This window comes from Trichoplax adhaerens, genomic scaffold, assembly GCF_000150275.1.
Source record: "Trichoplax adhaerens TRIADscaffold_11 genomic scaffold, whole genome shotgun sequence".
Lineage (NCBI taxonomy): Eukaryota > Metazoa > Placozoa > Uniplacotomia > Trichoplacea > Trichoplacidae > Trichoplax > Trichoplax adhaerens.
In genome coordinates, this window is record NW_002060953.1 from 2,318,726 (window position 1) to 2,333,343 (window position 14,618).

Below are 14,618 nucleotides of genomic sequence, written 5' to 3' on the forward strand. Positions count from 1 at the left end.
ATTTTATTGCCTCAGTACGATATCGAAGATTTAAAATTTTAACAGATTTTAAAACTCAATAGTCATTTAATGCATATATTATCATATTCCATACTAGTTGGAGTATAATAAAAGTCTAGCTGTTACAGAATGCGTTAAAAGATGATCAGCGAAGCATCAAGTCCATTTTTAGCTCGACAGTAAGTAATCATTATAGTACTGATACAAATACGACAGGAAATGATATTAACATTAACATTAGTTAAAACACTTTAGATGGGCTAGCAGGTATCGGAGATCGCTTATCATCCGATATCACGCTTCTATCATTTAAGTGCATAATACTCCAACAACATCTTTGATAATAGTTACGTTTAATATTTTTAGATAAAAATAAGATAGGATTAACAATGCAAGTAATAAAGGTTGTCGATTTCAAGCAATATTTAATTTTAGCAGTAATGAGCATAGAATTAATCATTTCCAGAAAATGGACTAAAATGTACGGCGTATAGGCTAAGAGAAAGGTAAAGAAAACACCGAATAATGTTATACTAAGTGAAATCTCCTGTTTTAGATTTTTACGAATAGGACGATCCGTTTTAGAGGATAATGCTCGTTCCGATCGAAAATCCAGCACACGACGATGACTACGGCGGACTACATTAATGATCTGAACATAGCAATATCCAATAATAATGATAGGAATTGCATAAAATAATGAACTAAGGAGCAATAGATAAACCAACTTTGATGGCTGATGAAATTTAAAATTAAGTAAGCATGTTCCCGGCGGAATATAGTATGTTAATTTACTCCAAAATCCAATGATTGGTGGGAAACTCATAGCGCAAGATAAAACCCATGTTATAATTATGCTCACCACAATTGATTTCATATCCAACCATTTTTTACCAGCATTCGGATATCGGATAGCAATAAAGCGCGTTACTGCCATCGTTGTCATTGTTAAGACATCTTCTAAAGCAAATAATATCATTAAGCCATAGACTAAGCGACATTGAAATGAATTGGACGTAAAAATTGGCTTTACTCTTGTTGGCCATACTACTCCAAGCATTTGTCCACCACTAAAATCGAAACAAGCATGTCATAATTATTTTGAGCTTGTAACAAATCTACTTATCTCAATATTGACTTGTTTGCATTGAAAGGAAACCAGTCAAACGATAAGAAAATTAAGCATGGAATGAAAGGAAAATTAAATATAAATAAAATATAGTACGGTGCATATGGGTAACGCTATTTGAATATATATTTATATATTTATCTTTGAATGGTGATGTGAATGAAAATGGTAATGTGCTTTCTTCGAAAATATTATTTATTGCCTCTTCGCAAATATATTACTATTCTGCGTAGTATCCCAGTACATTGAATTTACGGTTTTTCTGTAGGTTTACGTAAATACATGGTAAATTTATAAAAATTCGCAATTTATCTTATAGAGGAAACTATTTCCAATTCGTTCATTCCATTACTAACGTTTATTAACGCAATGGATGATTTTTAAATTAGTTTAAAAAATACGATAGAAATGTATTAATGTGGGGAACATTGCTATAAACTGCAAAATAGGTATATTAATTTCGAAATCAATTTCATGAAGATTACTGTGGTTTAGGTAAGTTTTATGGTGCAACATTTCTGTCATAATATGGTTAAATAACCAAATATATAAATAACTTATTTCTAGGAAAATCGGTCTGTATGAAAAGTTGTTATCATTCCATGACATCCTTTCGAATACAAGAGTATTGAATTGGCTGAAGCTTTCTTTACGTAATTTTCTAAATTTTGGCTACTAAACAATGCCACCAATCTATACAGCTGCAAAAACAGGATTTAATTTCGGAAGTTATAAGCCACGATACTTCCCACACCAAGTTTTGACGATGAAACTATTCAGTTTAATTCACCTACAACAATTCCTAATCTGCTTTGATTTGACTGAACTTTTAAGACCTAGTTATCAAGCTAGATTTTTCTTCGGCCAGTTTAAATAGGTTGCCAAAAGTAAATATGACTGTGAAGACGAAACAATTAAATCTTTTCCTATAAATTTGTATTCTCATCTATAATTAGCCGCATTAAATCAATACTTTGCAAGCGATCGCTATTTCAATTTAATGTTGTTCTGTCACTAAAAGATTACATTCGTAAATCCTTCTTGAATAAGATCTAATTTATGTCGTATTGTATATTGTCCATCGATTTGAAATACGAAAAATTCTACAAAATTTATGTTTTTGCCAGGCTAAGCATTAAAATTAATCCACTGACTGGCATAGACATGATATTAATGAAGTCTTTTAGAAACATTTTATAGAAAATTGCTCTATCATTCTGAATAGATATTATGTAGTTGCATTAAAGTCATAATAAATTATTGTCATAATTAATATGAGCTTACTAGGAATCAGTAATGTATCTAATATTTAGAAGTTTTATATCGAATAATGCTTTGGTTCAAGAGCCTAAAATAAAGTATTTCGATATGATAGCGCTACACGGTTATATATGACTCACTTGAATTATTTCGCTTACTTTACCTTCTACAATCTGCTAACGCTAAATTAATTTAATTTATTGCATTAAAGCAACTGAACAACAATCTTATTATAAAGTAATCTTAATACAATACAGTATGTAATCTCTAAATAGAGTAATCCTGATAAGGATTATCTTGCTTAACTTAATTATAGGCTCATAACGTATACAAAGAGCATCTCTGGAGTACCTATTGAAAATAAATTTATAATTAACATAGATTGGACAAATGTTTATAAACCATTCTAAATCCTACGGAGGAGTCAATTTTATGGCCAGATCAATGTTTCTAAAATATTTTTTATACTAATTTTTAATATGCGAATAGTATTTATAAGCAGGCATACTGTATTAATGAGGATACCAGACTGTAAGCCTATCAAATTTCTAGATAGGCTACCTATTTCGGAACGAATTGTGTTAATAGCATCAATGTCGCAAGCAATGAATTTCGATCTACAAATGCTACCTTCAATTCTTGACTGAATCCTGTATGTATTCGCTTTCTCTACTCCATTTGAATGAGTCATGAAGATGAGTAAATCACCGATGGCATTAATAAAAACAATTGTAGCCTTTACTAATTCCTATAGATTTAATCGTTGCTTAGATCGAAATACTGATGGTCAAGTAAATTGAATGAATTGTTACTTAACCTGAAATACAATTAAACAAAAATTCTCGTCACTCGATTTTATTTTTAAACGGTGAAATACTGATAGATATGATTCGTAAAGCTTTTACTTGTAGCGCGATGACGATGCATCACGTTATAACAACAAGTAGACTTTTAATAAATGATGTGAATTCTCATACGAGTTGTAAATGTAGTGATTTAAATTTTTAGTCTTAATTGCATTAAAGTATAGGATGAAACGATAGATATAGGGATGTTTACGACTCAATCATTATCTATCTGCAATGGTTAGTAACGAAAAAGATGAAAGTCCAGTAAGTCTTTTGCAGGCTTAATTTACTTTGCCTACTTATTACACTATTTATTTTGGCAGCAGCATGAAAAATCGTAGAAATAAAAAGCCAATATAAACGCAGACTTATTAAACGATTTAATTCTATTAAACAGTGCTTTATCATCTATATGATTAAATTTACCCCTTCTTCTACCCAAACCACATATTCAAATCGATGTAATGCAAGAAATAAGTTAGAACATTATCGATACACTGTCAATCTGTATTACCTGATTGCTAAGAAGCAGAAATCTGCGGTTGCCAAGTTAATAACTTGAATGTCAGTAGGAGTTTTTTTCTTCCTTCGAAATAACTTGATGACGAGAGCAGAATTTAATGTTATTCCACTTACCAAGATAATAATTAAAGCAGTTGAAAGAACATAAGATTCTTCACGATTAAATAATTTTGCGGTGCGATTAGCAGACCAAGTTATATAAAAATACTGATCTGTCATTCTCCAATTTTAAAGCCAAATTAATTTTCAACGTTATACTGGACTCCAACTGAAGATGATGTCAAAAATTTGCATGTAATAACTCTTATTATTCAAACCAAAAGGAAATACTTAGGTTGATCAACAGGATGTAGATCAAATAAATCGCTGTATGTAATAAAATCCTTTAGCTGTTTTCGTATACGATGATAATTTAATTTGACGATAGCATCGAGGAGGAAAAATAATAATCAATTGGGCGTCTAATTGTTGACTTTAATTTGAAATCGATCATAGGGTTGCAAGCGTTTTTATACTATCATTAGTTTCATTGACTAAGGCTTTACACTATTCTTCAACATAGGCAAGTATTGTTAATTAAAGATGAAGGACTGCAACGCTATCATACTGTATTGTGACGTAGTTAATGAATGCCTAGGTTTCATTTTAGCTTATTTATTTACTTTTCAATACTACTATGGCATTATTAGAGAGCTTTTGTGTATTTTTTCCATGTTGTCGTGGTAGCCGAAGTTGAAGAGAATGGATAGTTAATGTGATTGAGAAATAGCAGTTAATTAATGATGCATTTCTCTTTTGAAAACAGGTGAGGAAATTACTGCATCGACAAAAAATAAAAACTATAATTTCACTGTCTGGTTTAAACAAAGGTTTGATTATGTATTCTAATTGTTAATCGTTTTTATATTAATATTATTAATACTGTTTGGTACCTGCTATCCAATGTCATAAAGGATTAGTGTTAAGAGGATTTACAAAAGATAAATTGATAGCTATTAGATCGGAATGGATGTTAGAATAAAGCCGATGCTGCTGGCGTAGCATCTATTGTTAACATATTTATAAACGTTATTTTAAACAGTTTACGATCAAGACTAGTTTACTTTAGGCGAGAATTTAGTTATAAATTATTTTGGCTAAAGTAGACACTTATAACTTCTATTAAGCATCGGCATTAATGCAGTATAACGAAATATTGCTATAGTACGTGACATCTTGTATGAAATGACTACCATATTGTAGTAAAATGATATGATCTTGTGAAATATGATTATTGGTCGGAAATTCTTTTCATTCTGTGTAATAGCTGATTTAGTAACTGAAGACTAAGGGCCTCTAGTGTAGGCGGTTTCGGTAGGATACGAGTCTAACCAGATCAAATAAAACATTTATTTTATTATTAATTAATAGGTAAAGATTAGTTTCATCATTAAAGAGTCGTTGTCACAGGCACATTAATAAGTAGTAAGCAATTAGCGATTAATATTTCAATAAAGAAAGGTCATCATTGCCCATGATAATTTTATCCTTAGTTACACTAATGAGGTCAAAGTTTTCATACGGACTGCATTAACTGGTCAATCGAGTGTGAGCTAGGATTGTCATCTCTTCACTACAAGTATACATAAGTTACGTTCTAGAGTATAGTATTTCCTATACCTCGATATGAGATACATCTCGGATAAAGACCACTTTGATTTTAATTATAATCTACTACCTTTCGTCTCTACACACAAATGCGTATGTAACTTAAAGCCAAGAATCTTCAGCCTACAGATAATATTCAAGCTCAGCAGCAGCAATATAGCAACGATTTTATCTAAGCCATGGCTACAAGATTTATTAATTTTAAAACTTTGTTATTAGTCTGAAAAATAGCGCATACCAAGACATTAATAAAAACTTGGTTCGAGTTTACTACCTGAACAGAATTGAGTTAACTATTAATCCCGTTATCATATCACTGATAGGCTTTAAAATAGTGGAGTAATATTTTCTAACGATAGTCTGTAGAAACAGTAGTAAAGGCATGGTGTCAGGTTTAGCCCACGACAAGGAAACCTGGGTCTTTAAATCTGTATGAATACTAAGGCTACAACAACCAAATGTGCACCTAACGGGCTAAGAGTAGACTAGACTTAGGCTTTTAAATTAGTTTATTAAACCAAGGTAGTCTTGACATCCAAGACTACTCTAACTACACGCTTACACTACTGTACATGGTCAATCGTCAACTCAATAGCTAATGAGAGCACCGGGCTTTACATACCCTAGCTCGGTTGCACTCGGTGCACATTATTAAAGCTAACGCTACAATTAATTTACGGAGTCTGTACTCCATCACACATGGTCAGATACTGAGTATAGAAGATAAAGTCTGCGATGTGCTATAAGCAAGTAAAATAGAAGATGAATTGATATTTACATATTTTATGACCTAATCTATAGACTAGCAGTAGCCCTTGCTTAATCAAGATATTTATAGATTTTGGTTTAAAAATAGGCGATAGCCTATTAAATCATCAAATGCATGCATCAATGATATAATTGATTCGTACACTAATGAACCCTCATTACCCACATATAAATTCATTACCATACGTATTTCCACAATATTGAGATTGTCGCAGATTGGAAGCTGATTTTGCTTCAATTTCATATCGATCATGAAATGTGATGAAGCAAGCAAGATAGGATAATTAAGGAGGATCTCAGTTTGCACATAGCTTATGACTATATTTTAAAATGAGCTACTAATGTTTCATCTGAAGATTTTACTCCAAGAATATTAAACGTAGGATGCAAGTAATGTTCAATCATTTCAATAATTAAATAATCATACTGGTATTGGTATTCGGAACTGATCTATAATTAATAAAATAATATCCCTCATTTCATAGTAACTCAAGGCAAATGAAATCATGGCTAGTTAATCATTAAGGATTCACGTAGCAATTCCAGTAGATAAGATCATCTTTCATAAATCCTTTTTAGCATGCTTAGCTCAAACTGTGCAGCTGAGGTATCATGTCCCTATAAGTTTACGAAAGTCCTTGTTCATTTAGTTGAGTCTGTATAAGCTATTAGAAAAGAAGACCTAAAACCAACAGTCCTCTATCATTCCTTACCGTATCTGTCTAAATATGTTCAATTATTTTTAGCAATGATGGTAGTACTGTATCGCCATTTCTTATCGCGTATCTGCTACTGATACTTTTAAATCCATGAAGATTGATTGCTAGATGAAACAATGTCATCACAAAAATGAAAATTAACTCAAAGTAATGATTGATGATCATGATGAAATAGTGGAAATTAATTCAAATCCATGATTGATGATTCGATGAAATATCGCCATCATAAAAACGGAATTATTCTAAATCTATGATTAACGACCAGTATGGAATATCGATATCACTAAAATAATAGAAATTAATTTAAATCCATGGTCGACGGTCTACGGGGTCACTATACAGTAGAGTATCGCCATCATAGAAATGAAATTAATTCGAATCAATGAATGATAATTAATCAGTATGAAGTATAGCCATCATAAAAATGAAAATTAATTAGACTAGATGGCAATTTTGTGATATATTCAATTGGATAGTTTCATGCATGTATCCTATTCCAATCGTCATTGCTGTACTGTACTGTGTGCGAAAATGAAGTAAAACTATCTCGATCTCGAAAAGAGCTTCACCTAGCAGAAGATTCCCTATCGAAAGCACTATAACATAAAATCACCGTAATAAATCAATCCGTAAACCTATGTTGCAATGCGAGATAGTAGCAGTTGTTATTGTAGGAGTCCAAATTTCCTATTCCTCTACTAGTAGCTAGCCTTCAGAATTAATCATTATATTATAACTAATTAATCAGCAGGCAGAGCGGGAATTTTTACGTTTGTAATCCCTAAATAGCAATTTCTGTTGCAGGAGTCCAAATACCCTTACTACGAGTAACGTACATTGTACTCTAAAGTACCTCCAATGTGGGAATATGATGCCAGTGTAAATACAGCTTGGCAGTATATAATATCACGAGCGAGGGTTGCACGAGTAAATAGAATATTCCACTCGATAAAACAGATAGGCAAAGTATCACGATCAACTGCGTTCGACTTTTAAGTAGAATTAATAATAATAAAATGCTGTTAGAGTGCATTTATCAAAGTAAAAAAAATTCAATATTTACGGAGTGGGATATCCATATTGAATCCCAATAAATTGGTATACTGTATTTAGGAATGCCTATAGAACATCTATGTGATGTTTCTCTTTTACAAGTTCCTGCTGATCTCCCTCCCCGTCCACTTGATCGTGTTTACGGATTGGAGTCGGATAGGACAGAAGGGATTGACGCGGAGTCCTGTACTGTACTGTACTGTACTAACCCTAACCCTAACTGTACAGTACAGTACAAGTGTACAACGGTCTTCTGACAGATTGTCCGTGTCACCTATATTTTTCGCGATTTTTTAACATTAGATGTACGGTAAACAATTTTGCCATAACATTCAACATGGTATTATCAGTAGTACGGTACATAAGTAAAAATAACGGTCCGCCATTAAAACGATTTTTTTGCCATCTATTGACATAGTACGTTCATGTTATCATGATAATCTATCTTGGGAGATATCCTTCTATGGGTATATATATATAAATACTATACAGGAATTTCAACGGAATACAACTTGAATTTTTTAACGAAGAGGAGACATCGAAAATAATCACATTGTACAGTACTGTACTGTACAGTGTGAACCAGTTCCAATCAGAGTACTTTAAGGTGCCCTAAAATCACGAGAGTGAAGCAAAATGTAATAAAAAGTATACGAATATAAAGCTGAATACAATTTATTTTGCCTAATAGCACTCTAAAGAGAACTGGCTCACATCGTACCATTGTGTACCACGGTCTTCTAAACAGAAACTCCGTGTCAACCATACTGTACTGTAGAGTTAAGAAAAAAACACTCAACAGTACTGTTGAGTATCTGAGCAATCGGGGTTATGATGGCTGGGCCTACAGTACTGTACCGTATAGTACAGTCCAGTACAGTGTATAGTACTGTACAGTACAAGACAGTGACGTGCACTGTGCAGTACAGTACACAGTACTGTACCGCAAAGTACTGTACGGACTCTTTCTCTACGATATAATGTACTGTATAGCAGACTACAGCTCACTGTCCGTATCATACTGTATGGGTAACATTGACCGGTTGGCGTGTGGCTGAACTGCTTCAAACGCACTTGTTAGCCGGCCTTAGCATGGCGTCAACCAAGGCTGGTCATCATGGAGGCGGTAAAGGTAAGAAAAAAGCGGCTGGAGGAGATGAAACTTGGACAACAGAAGATATTCTCCAAGCGGTTATCATTGGGGACAGTTTCAATTTTCGCTTTCTACCAGTAACTCATGAGAAACCGAGAGTAAGTTTGAACTACAGAATGATGCTAGCAATTATTCAATTCTGTTTTTTGCCTTTTGAAGATGAACTTGTACACGATGTAGTGTCCGGAAGTTGTAATCTATTGGCGTTGTGCTACAGTACTGTATATGCTCTAGACTGTGTTTTGCGATGCTTACCTCATAGTCAGCCTTTATCTCTTCGATAAAGGATGAGATTGTTGCCAAGGTATCAAGATGCCAGACAGCAATGATAACATCCTAGTCGCTTTATTTATAAGAGCAGCATACCGACTTTTATGAACAACCACTGAAGATAGCGATTGGCTGCTGCACGTTTACAACTGTGTGAACACTGGTAGAAAATGTCGATACTAAAATGAAGCATAAATGCGTAGTGTTACATGACTACTTTACTTTATGGATCAACGGCTTTTTTAGACACTACTGTATCGCCAATAATTATAATTAATCATACATGTTCTACTGTATTGCAATAATAATTACGCATAATTAAAGTAGTGGCCATGTAGATTGATTGAATTTAATGAACTTACTGTTCGTTAGCTGAAATTTATAGTATTAGTATCCTACAATTTTCTTCACCATCAACTGATAGACTGAAAGTTGGCATTGATGACCGTCTAGCAAAATACAGTAGTTGCAACCTACTCGTACTATGTAGCATATACCTTTGTTTATATACAATTTTTCATGCTATAATGTTGTACTACAGGTTGGCAGAATGAATGCATACTAGTTCTATTAATCTAACATTGAAATGTACTGAACTGAAGTTATATTGATCTTATTTGCAGACACTCTTACCATTGGTTAATCGTCCATTACTTGACTATACAATCGATTTTCTATTGCATGCTGGGGTTCAAGATATATTTGTTTATTGCTGCGCTCACTGCGATCAAATTACAGCACATATGCAGTAAGATTTTCTGACTCATGTTATTGTATTTATCACATTAAAATAGCGTACTTCCAAAATAGATTGTCAGTGCGCAAAGTTAGCTCATCGAGCTTCATATTTTTCGCTGTCTTGTGGACATGCACAAATGGTATAGTTGCAACGTTGTTCTCATTAATGCTTTCAGACAGAAAATAAGAAGCTTGAAACATTGCTGCAACATCAAAACAATGAAATCTGATAGAGCCTTATCATTGGGTGATGCCTTGCGGGATATCGAAAATCAGGTAATTCTTTTCGGTAATATAATAAAGTTCATATGTGCCATGTATGTGCAAAAGTATTGCTAAGTATAGAGCAATTTTTATGTAATCAATATTTAGGAATTATCGATACTAGCATTCTGTCTGTATAGCCTAGCTAGCATGTATTACTACTCTATTTTCTACGGTACTCGAACCCTAACCCGAACACTATTATTTATCATCAACTGTTTAACATAGTTAATCTGTAACGGATTATTTTAGGCCGTCATAAAGTCTGATTTTATCTTGGTAAGTGGAGATCTAGTGTCAAATATGAAATTGCAGAAGGCTTTAGAAGAGCACAAGTAAGGCAAATGGATTAGTGATTGAAGTTGCTACAGAAATGATTACTTATTTCTATTGGGATATCTTAGGCAAAGAAGAAAGAATGATAAAATGTCGGTTATGACTATGATACTCAAAGAATCTGCACCTGGTCACAGAAGCCGGTATGCGTTGTAGTTATAGTTGTAATATTTTTCTCGTTAATCCTCCTTACCAATTGCGTTTCTATTGATGGCGTTTCGATGCTAATACAATAGGTAACGTTTAGTTAATGGAGGTATAGAAAAGAAGGCCTTCATGTAGACCTATTTTGAAAATTTATATGATGAATAGGAATGTCATGGCCTTTACATCTATGTAAACTTGACAGATTAAGCTATTTTTAGCCGTTGTTCGAACAGATTTAATATGCTGTGCTATAATTATTGAATATTCATGTTGAAAAAAGGCATTGGCGTATCTAGTTTTATATAAATGTTATGCTATAAATTTGTGCTACCGTTATTAGATGTAGTGAAGAAGATATGATTGCAGCAATTGATCCGAAAAACAATCGACTCCTTCACTATCAGATGACACGTAATCATACCAAAGTATCCTTTCCAGCTGTTAGTCGTAAACATACTTATTCTCGTTACTTAAATTTTAAATTATTAAATAATTTGCTAATATAATTTGCAATTTTGTCTTTGAAGTCAATTTTTCTGGAGAATCGGGGCGTTCATCTTCGTTACGATTTACTGGATTGCCATGTTAGCATTTGTTCTCCCCAGGTACTGTAGAATAATACTGATTCACAGTTACGGCAGTAATGTAATTGCAAACCTAACATCTTGCCATTTTGACACAGGTAACTCAACTTTTTACGGATAACTTTGATTATCAAACAATCTACGATTTTATTCGTGGAATCCTTATCAGTGAAGAGGTAAGTTTGTGCATATGCATTAAATTGTTCATGTAAGTTACATTCCCATAATTTCTTATTTTTGCAACCGATTATACATACACGTAAACCATTCATTAAAGTTTAACAAAATTATTGGCTTATGAGTTTGTTGTGCCATTTGACGTTCGTCTCGCCTTCCCCTTGAAATTATATTCTAGATTACTGGTCATCAGATCCACACCTATACGGTAACGGATGAATATGCTGTTCGTGTATCGAATTTGCACATGTATGATGCTGTCAGGTATGACATATACATATAACACACGTACATTGGATTATGTATCATTCTAAATGCATAAGCCAGTAAAGTATGCCCTATCAAAACCTAGCAAAGATGTTATTCATCGTTGGTCATATCCATTGGTACCTGATGAAAAACATACCAGTAAAGAAGAATCTTACACCATATCTCAGCCAAACATATATCTAGGTGCTGTTAATGTCATTCTAGCAAGGTAAGTTATCGCTGTAACATAAAAAAGTAATTGCTTAAATTTTTTGGTATCTGTTGTCATAAATCGTTGTGTTTCGAATCCGGTAACGTTTTGGTCGTATATTTCGAATACAGAAGTTGCGTTTTATCTGAAGACGTCGTTATCGGTAGTCATTGTAGTGTTGGAGAAGGAACACAAATTAAAAGTTCAGTAATTGGAAATGGCTGTAAAATAGGTTTGATACTTAGTAGATCTATTCTTAATTTCTACTTAATATTAGCTAATTATGAGTTATTCATCAATTTAGGCAATAATGTAATTATCAAAGATTCCTACGTTTGGAATAACGTAATCATCGATGACGATTGCTGTATTATCAATTCATTATTATGTGACGATTGTCGTATTAAACGGTAAAGAGTAAAATTGAAGTATTAAGTAATTAATTAATTATACAATTGTTAATAGACTGTTCTACCATGAGCTAACTAACTCCTATTTGCTCATAGAAAAGTAAATATCAACAGTGGTTGCTTGCTTTCCTTTGGGGTAATATTAAAATTTCTTTCGAAGCCAACGCAATTTGCAATTAATTGTATTTATTTAAAACTGAACTTGTTTAAATTACAGGTGGTTATTGGCCCTGACGTTACTTTAGAAGAGAATAGTCGATTTTCTTGTCAGAAGCCTAAGCCGAAGCATCTTATGGAAAATGATAATACGACTGGAATAGGAACGGAACAAAACGAAGAAGCGGAAGATATACCTAATTGTAAGAAATATAGCTGAATATTATCTTCAAATCTTGCGTATATAAATTAATAAGTTATATTGACGTATTGTTTGCTCATAAGATTATTTTTCTTAAATTTTTGTCTATGCACGTATATTAATAGATGATAGAGCTATACTAGGACCTGAAGGCATTGGTTATGTATGGCAGCCAGAACTGTTTAACGATTACATGGAAGATGAGAGAGGTAAGACTAGTATTAATAGGTAGCAACGTGTGAAATTGCTGAATTTAACTCTCATTAACCACTACTGGAAATTAGGGAGTTTACACAGTGAAGATTCAGATAGTGATTCTGCGGCAAATGGATTCGAAATAGATGATGAAGGTTTGCTAGACTATATTTATTCTGAAAAGAGATGAAAATGTTTTAGCGGTATGATTTGTTACTCCTATTAGATCAATTTCATAGTGAAGTTAGTGAGAGTATTCGTCAAGGATTTGCAGACAAGACACCAGCGGAAAATATCATTTACGAACTAAATGGTTCAAAGTTCGTAGACGTTTAATATGAATTGGCGTATTGGATTTACAATTAACGTTATACTTACATTTATATGCGCTTTCTTAACAACAATTTAGGTTTGCCTATAACAGAACCGTAGCTGATGTAGCACAGTCTGTTGTATTGGCAATTATGGATGGTCCATCCAGTAGTTCAGCCAAAGCAGATAACAATTCTTATTTATCCTATTATAAGGAAGTTAGTTGTAAACGAAATCGTGACTAACTTTAAATAGTGTATTAAGCTTTCTATTGCACCTCTTTGTTTTCATATTGTAGGTTTTTAGCTACTACAAGACGTTAATCGAAAACTATGCCAAAACTGCATCTTGTCAAATTGGCTGTTTAGAAGCTATTGAGGTTATTTAACGAAAACTTATTATAGTATTAATAATTTTAATGTTTATTTGCCGACTGATTTCTATACAACCTTTGAACGATGTATAATAATATGAATATTACAACTTCTGTAAAATTTTACAGGACTATTGTTTAGAAAATAGTACAGTCTTCCATTTGATACAAAAGATCCTATTGATGCTATACAATTTGGACATAATTGAAGAACTTCCTATTCAACGCTGGTTTACAAATTTACCACCCGAAAGTGATGAAACACTCTCTCAGCGAAAACGATTACGCGAATTAGTAAGATAAAGCTATATCGTTTATTAATAGCAATCTGATTACTATATATGTATATTCGGCTTTATGTTAAGTTTTGTCGTTAGTAGGCAAAATGCCGTACTTGTTTTTGCTCATTGGCTACATTTATTGTATGATTGTATAGGTGCAACCATTCATCAGTTGGCTGAATGAAGCCGAAGAAGAGTCCTCTGAGGATGACGAGTGAAGTGTATAAATTCAGTGAACAATACCTATGAATACCGGATTATGGCTTTAGCTATTAAGCCAAGAGATAACATCCTATCATATTTTAACATGTATCATTTATTTTGTATATTAATGTATGTCCATTGTATACTTTATACGCTCAGGAATTCTGAAAGGGTAAAATTACTATTATTTGCCATGCAGTTATCGTTATAATACGTACCATCCATATTACGAACGCTAAATACTCGATAATTAACGAATTATCTATAAATTGGATTATTTCAATAAAGGCCTTGAAATATACGTATAATTTTCAACCCCTAGTATTTTCTGGTCTCATATTTCTTAATCTAAGTGCTACTATACGTATACCTGTAGTGCAGTTCTTGTTAACATCTCAGAAGTAAAAATG

At 32.9% G+C, this 14,618-nt stretch overlaps 2 protein-coding genes across 2 annotated transcripts; one reads left to right on the forward strand and one right to left on the reverse strand.

Annotated features, from left to right (window-relative positions):
- Window positions 1-241: 241 nt before the first annotated feature.
- Window positions 242-3,978, reverse strand: TRIADDRAFT_59637 (uncharacterized protein; the record flags this gene model as incomplete). Its single annotated transcript, XM_002115651.1, has 2 exons — window positions 242-1,070; window positions 3,752-3,978. 2 exons carry the CDS (start codon window positions 3,976-3,978, stop codon window positions 242-244), a joined length of 1,056 nt encoding a protein of 351 aa, XP_002115687.1.
- A 5,060-nt stretch (window positions 3,979-9,038) lies between these two features.
- TRIADDRAFT_64196 (uncharacterized protein) lies at window positions 9,039-14,244 on the forward strand (the record flags this gene model as incomplete). The annotated part of the gene is made up of 21 exons (XM_002115527.1): window positions 9,039-9,197; window positions 9,993-10,117; window positions 10,284-10,383; window positions 10,624-10,706; window positions 10,776-10,850; window positions 11,195-11,294; window positions 11,382-11,459; window positions 11,537-11,614; window positions 11,794-11,879; window positions 11,968-12,093; window positions 12,207-12,307; window positions 12,380-12,485; window positions 12,582-12,621; window positions 12,703-12,844; window positions 12,969-13,052; window positions 13,128-13,193; window positions 13,265-13,358; window positions 13,448-13,568; window positions 13,649-13,729; window positions 13,853-14,017; window positions 14,160-14,244. 21 exons carry the CDS (start codon window positions 9,039-9,041, stop codon window positions 14,220-14,222), a joined length of 2,073 nt encoding a protein of 690 aa, XP_002115563.1. The 3' UTR covers window positions 14,223-14,244.
- Window positions 14,245-14,618: the final 374 nt, after the last annotated feature.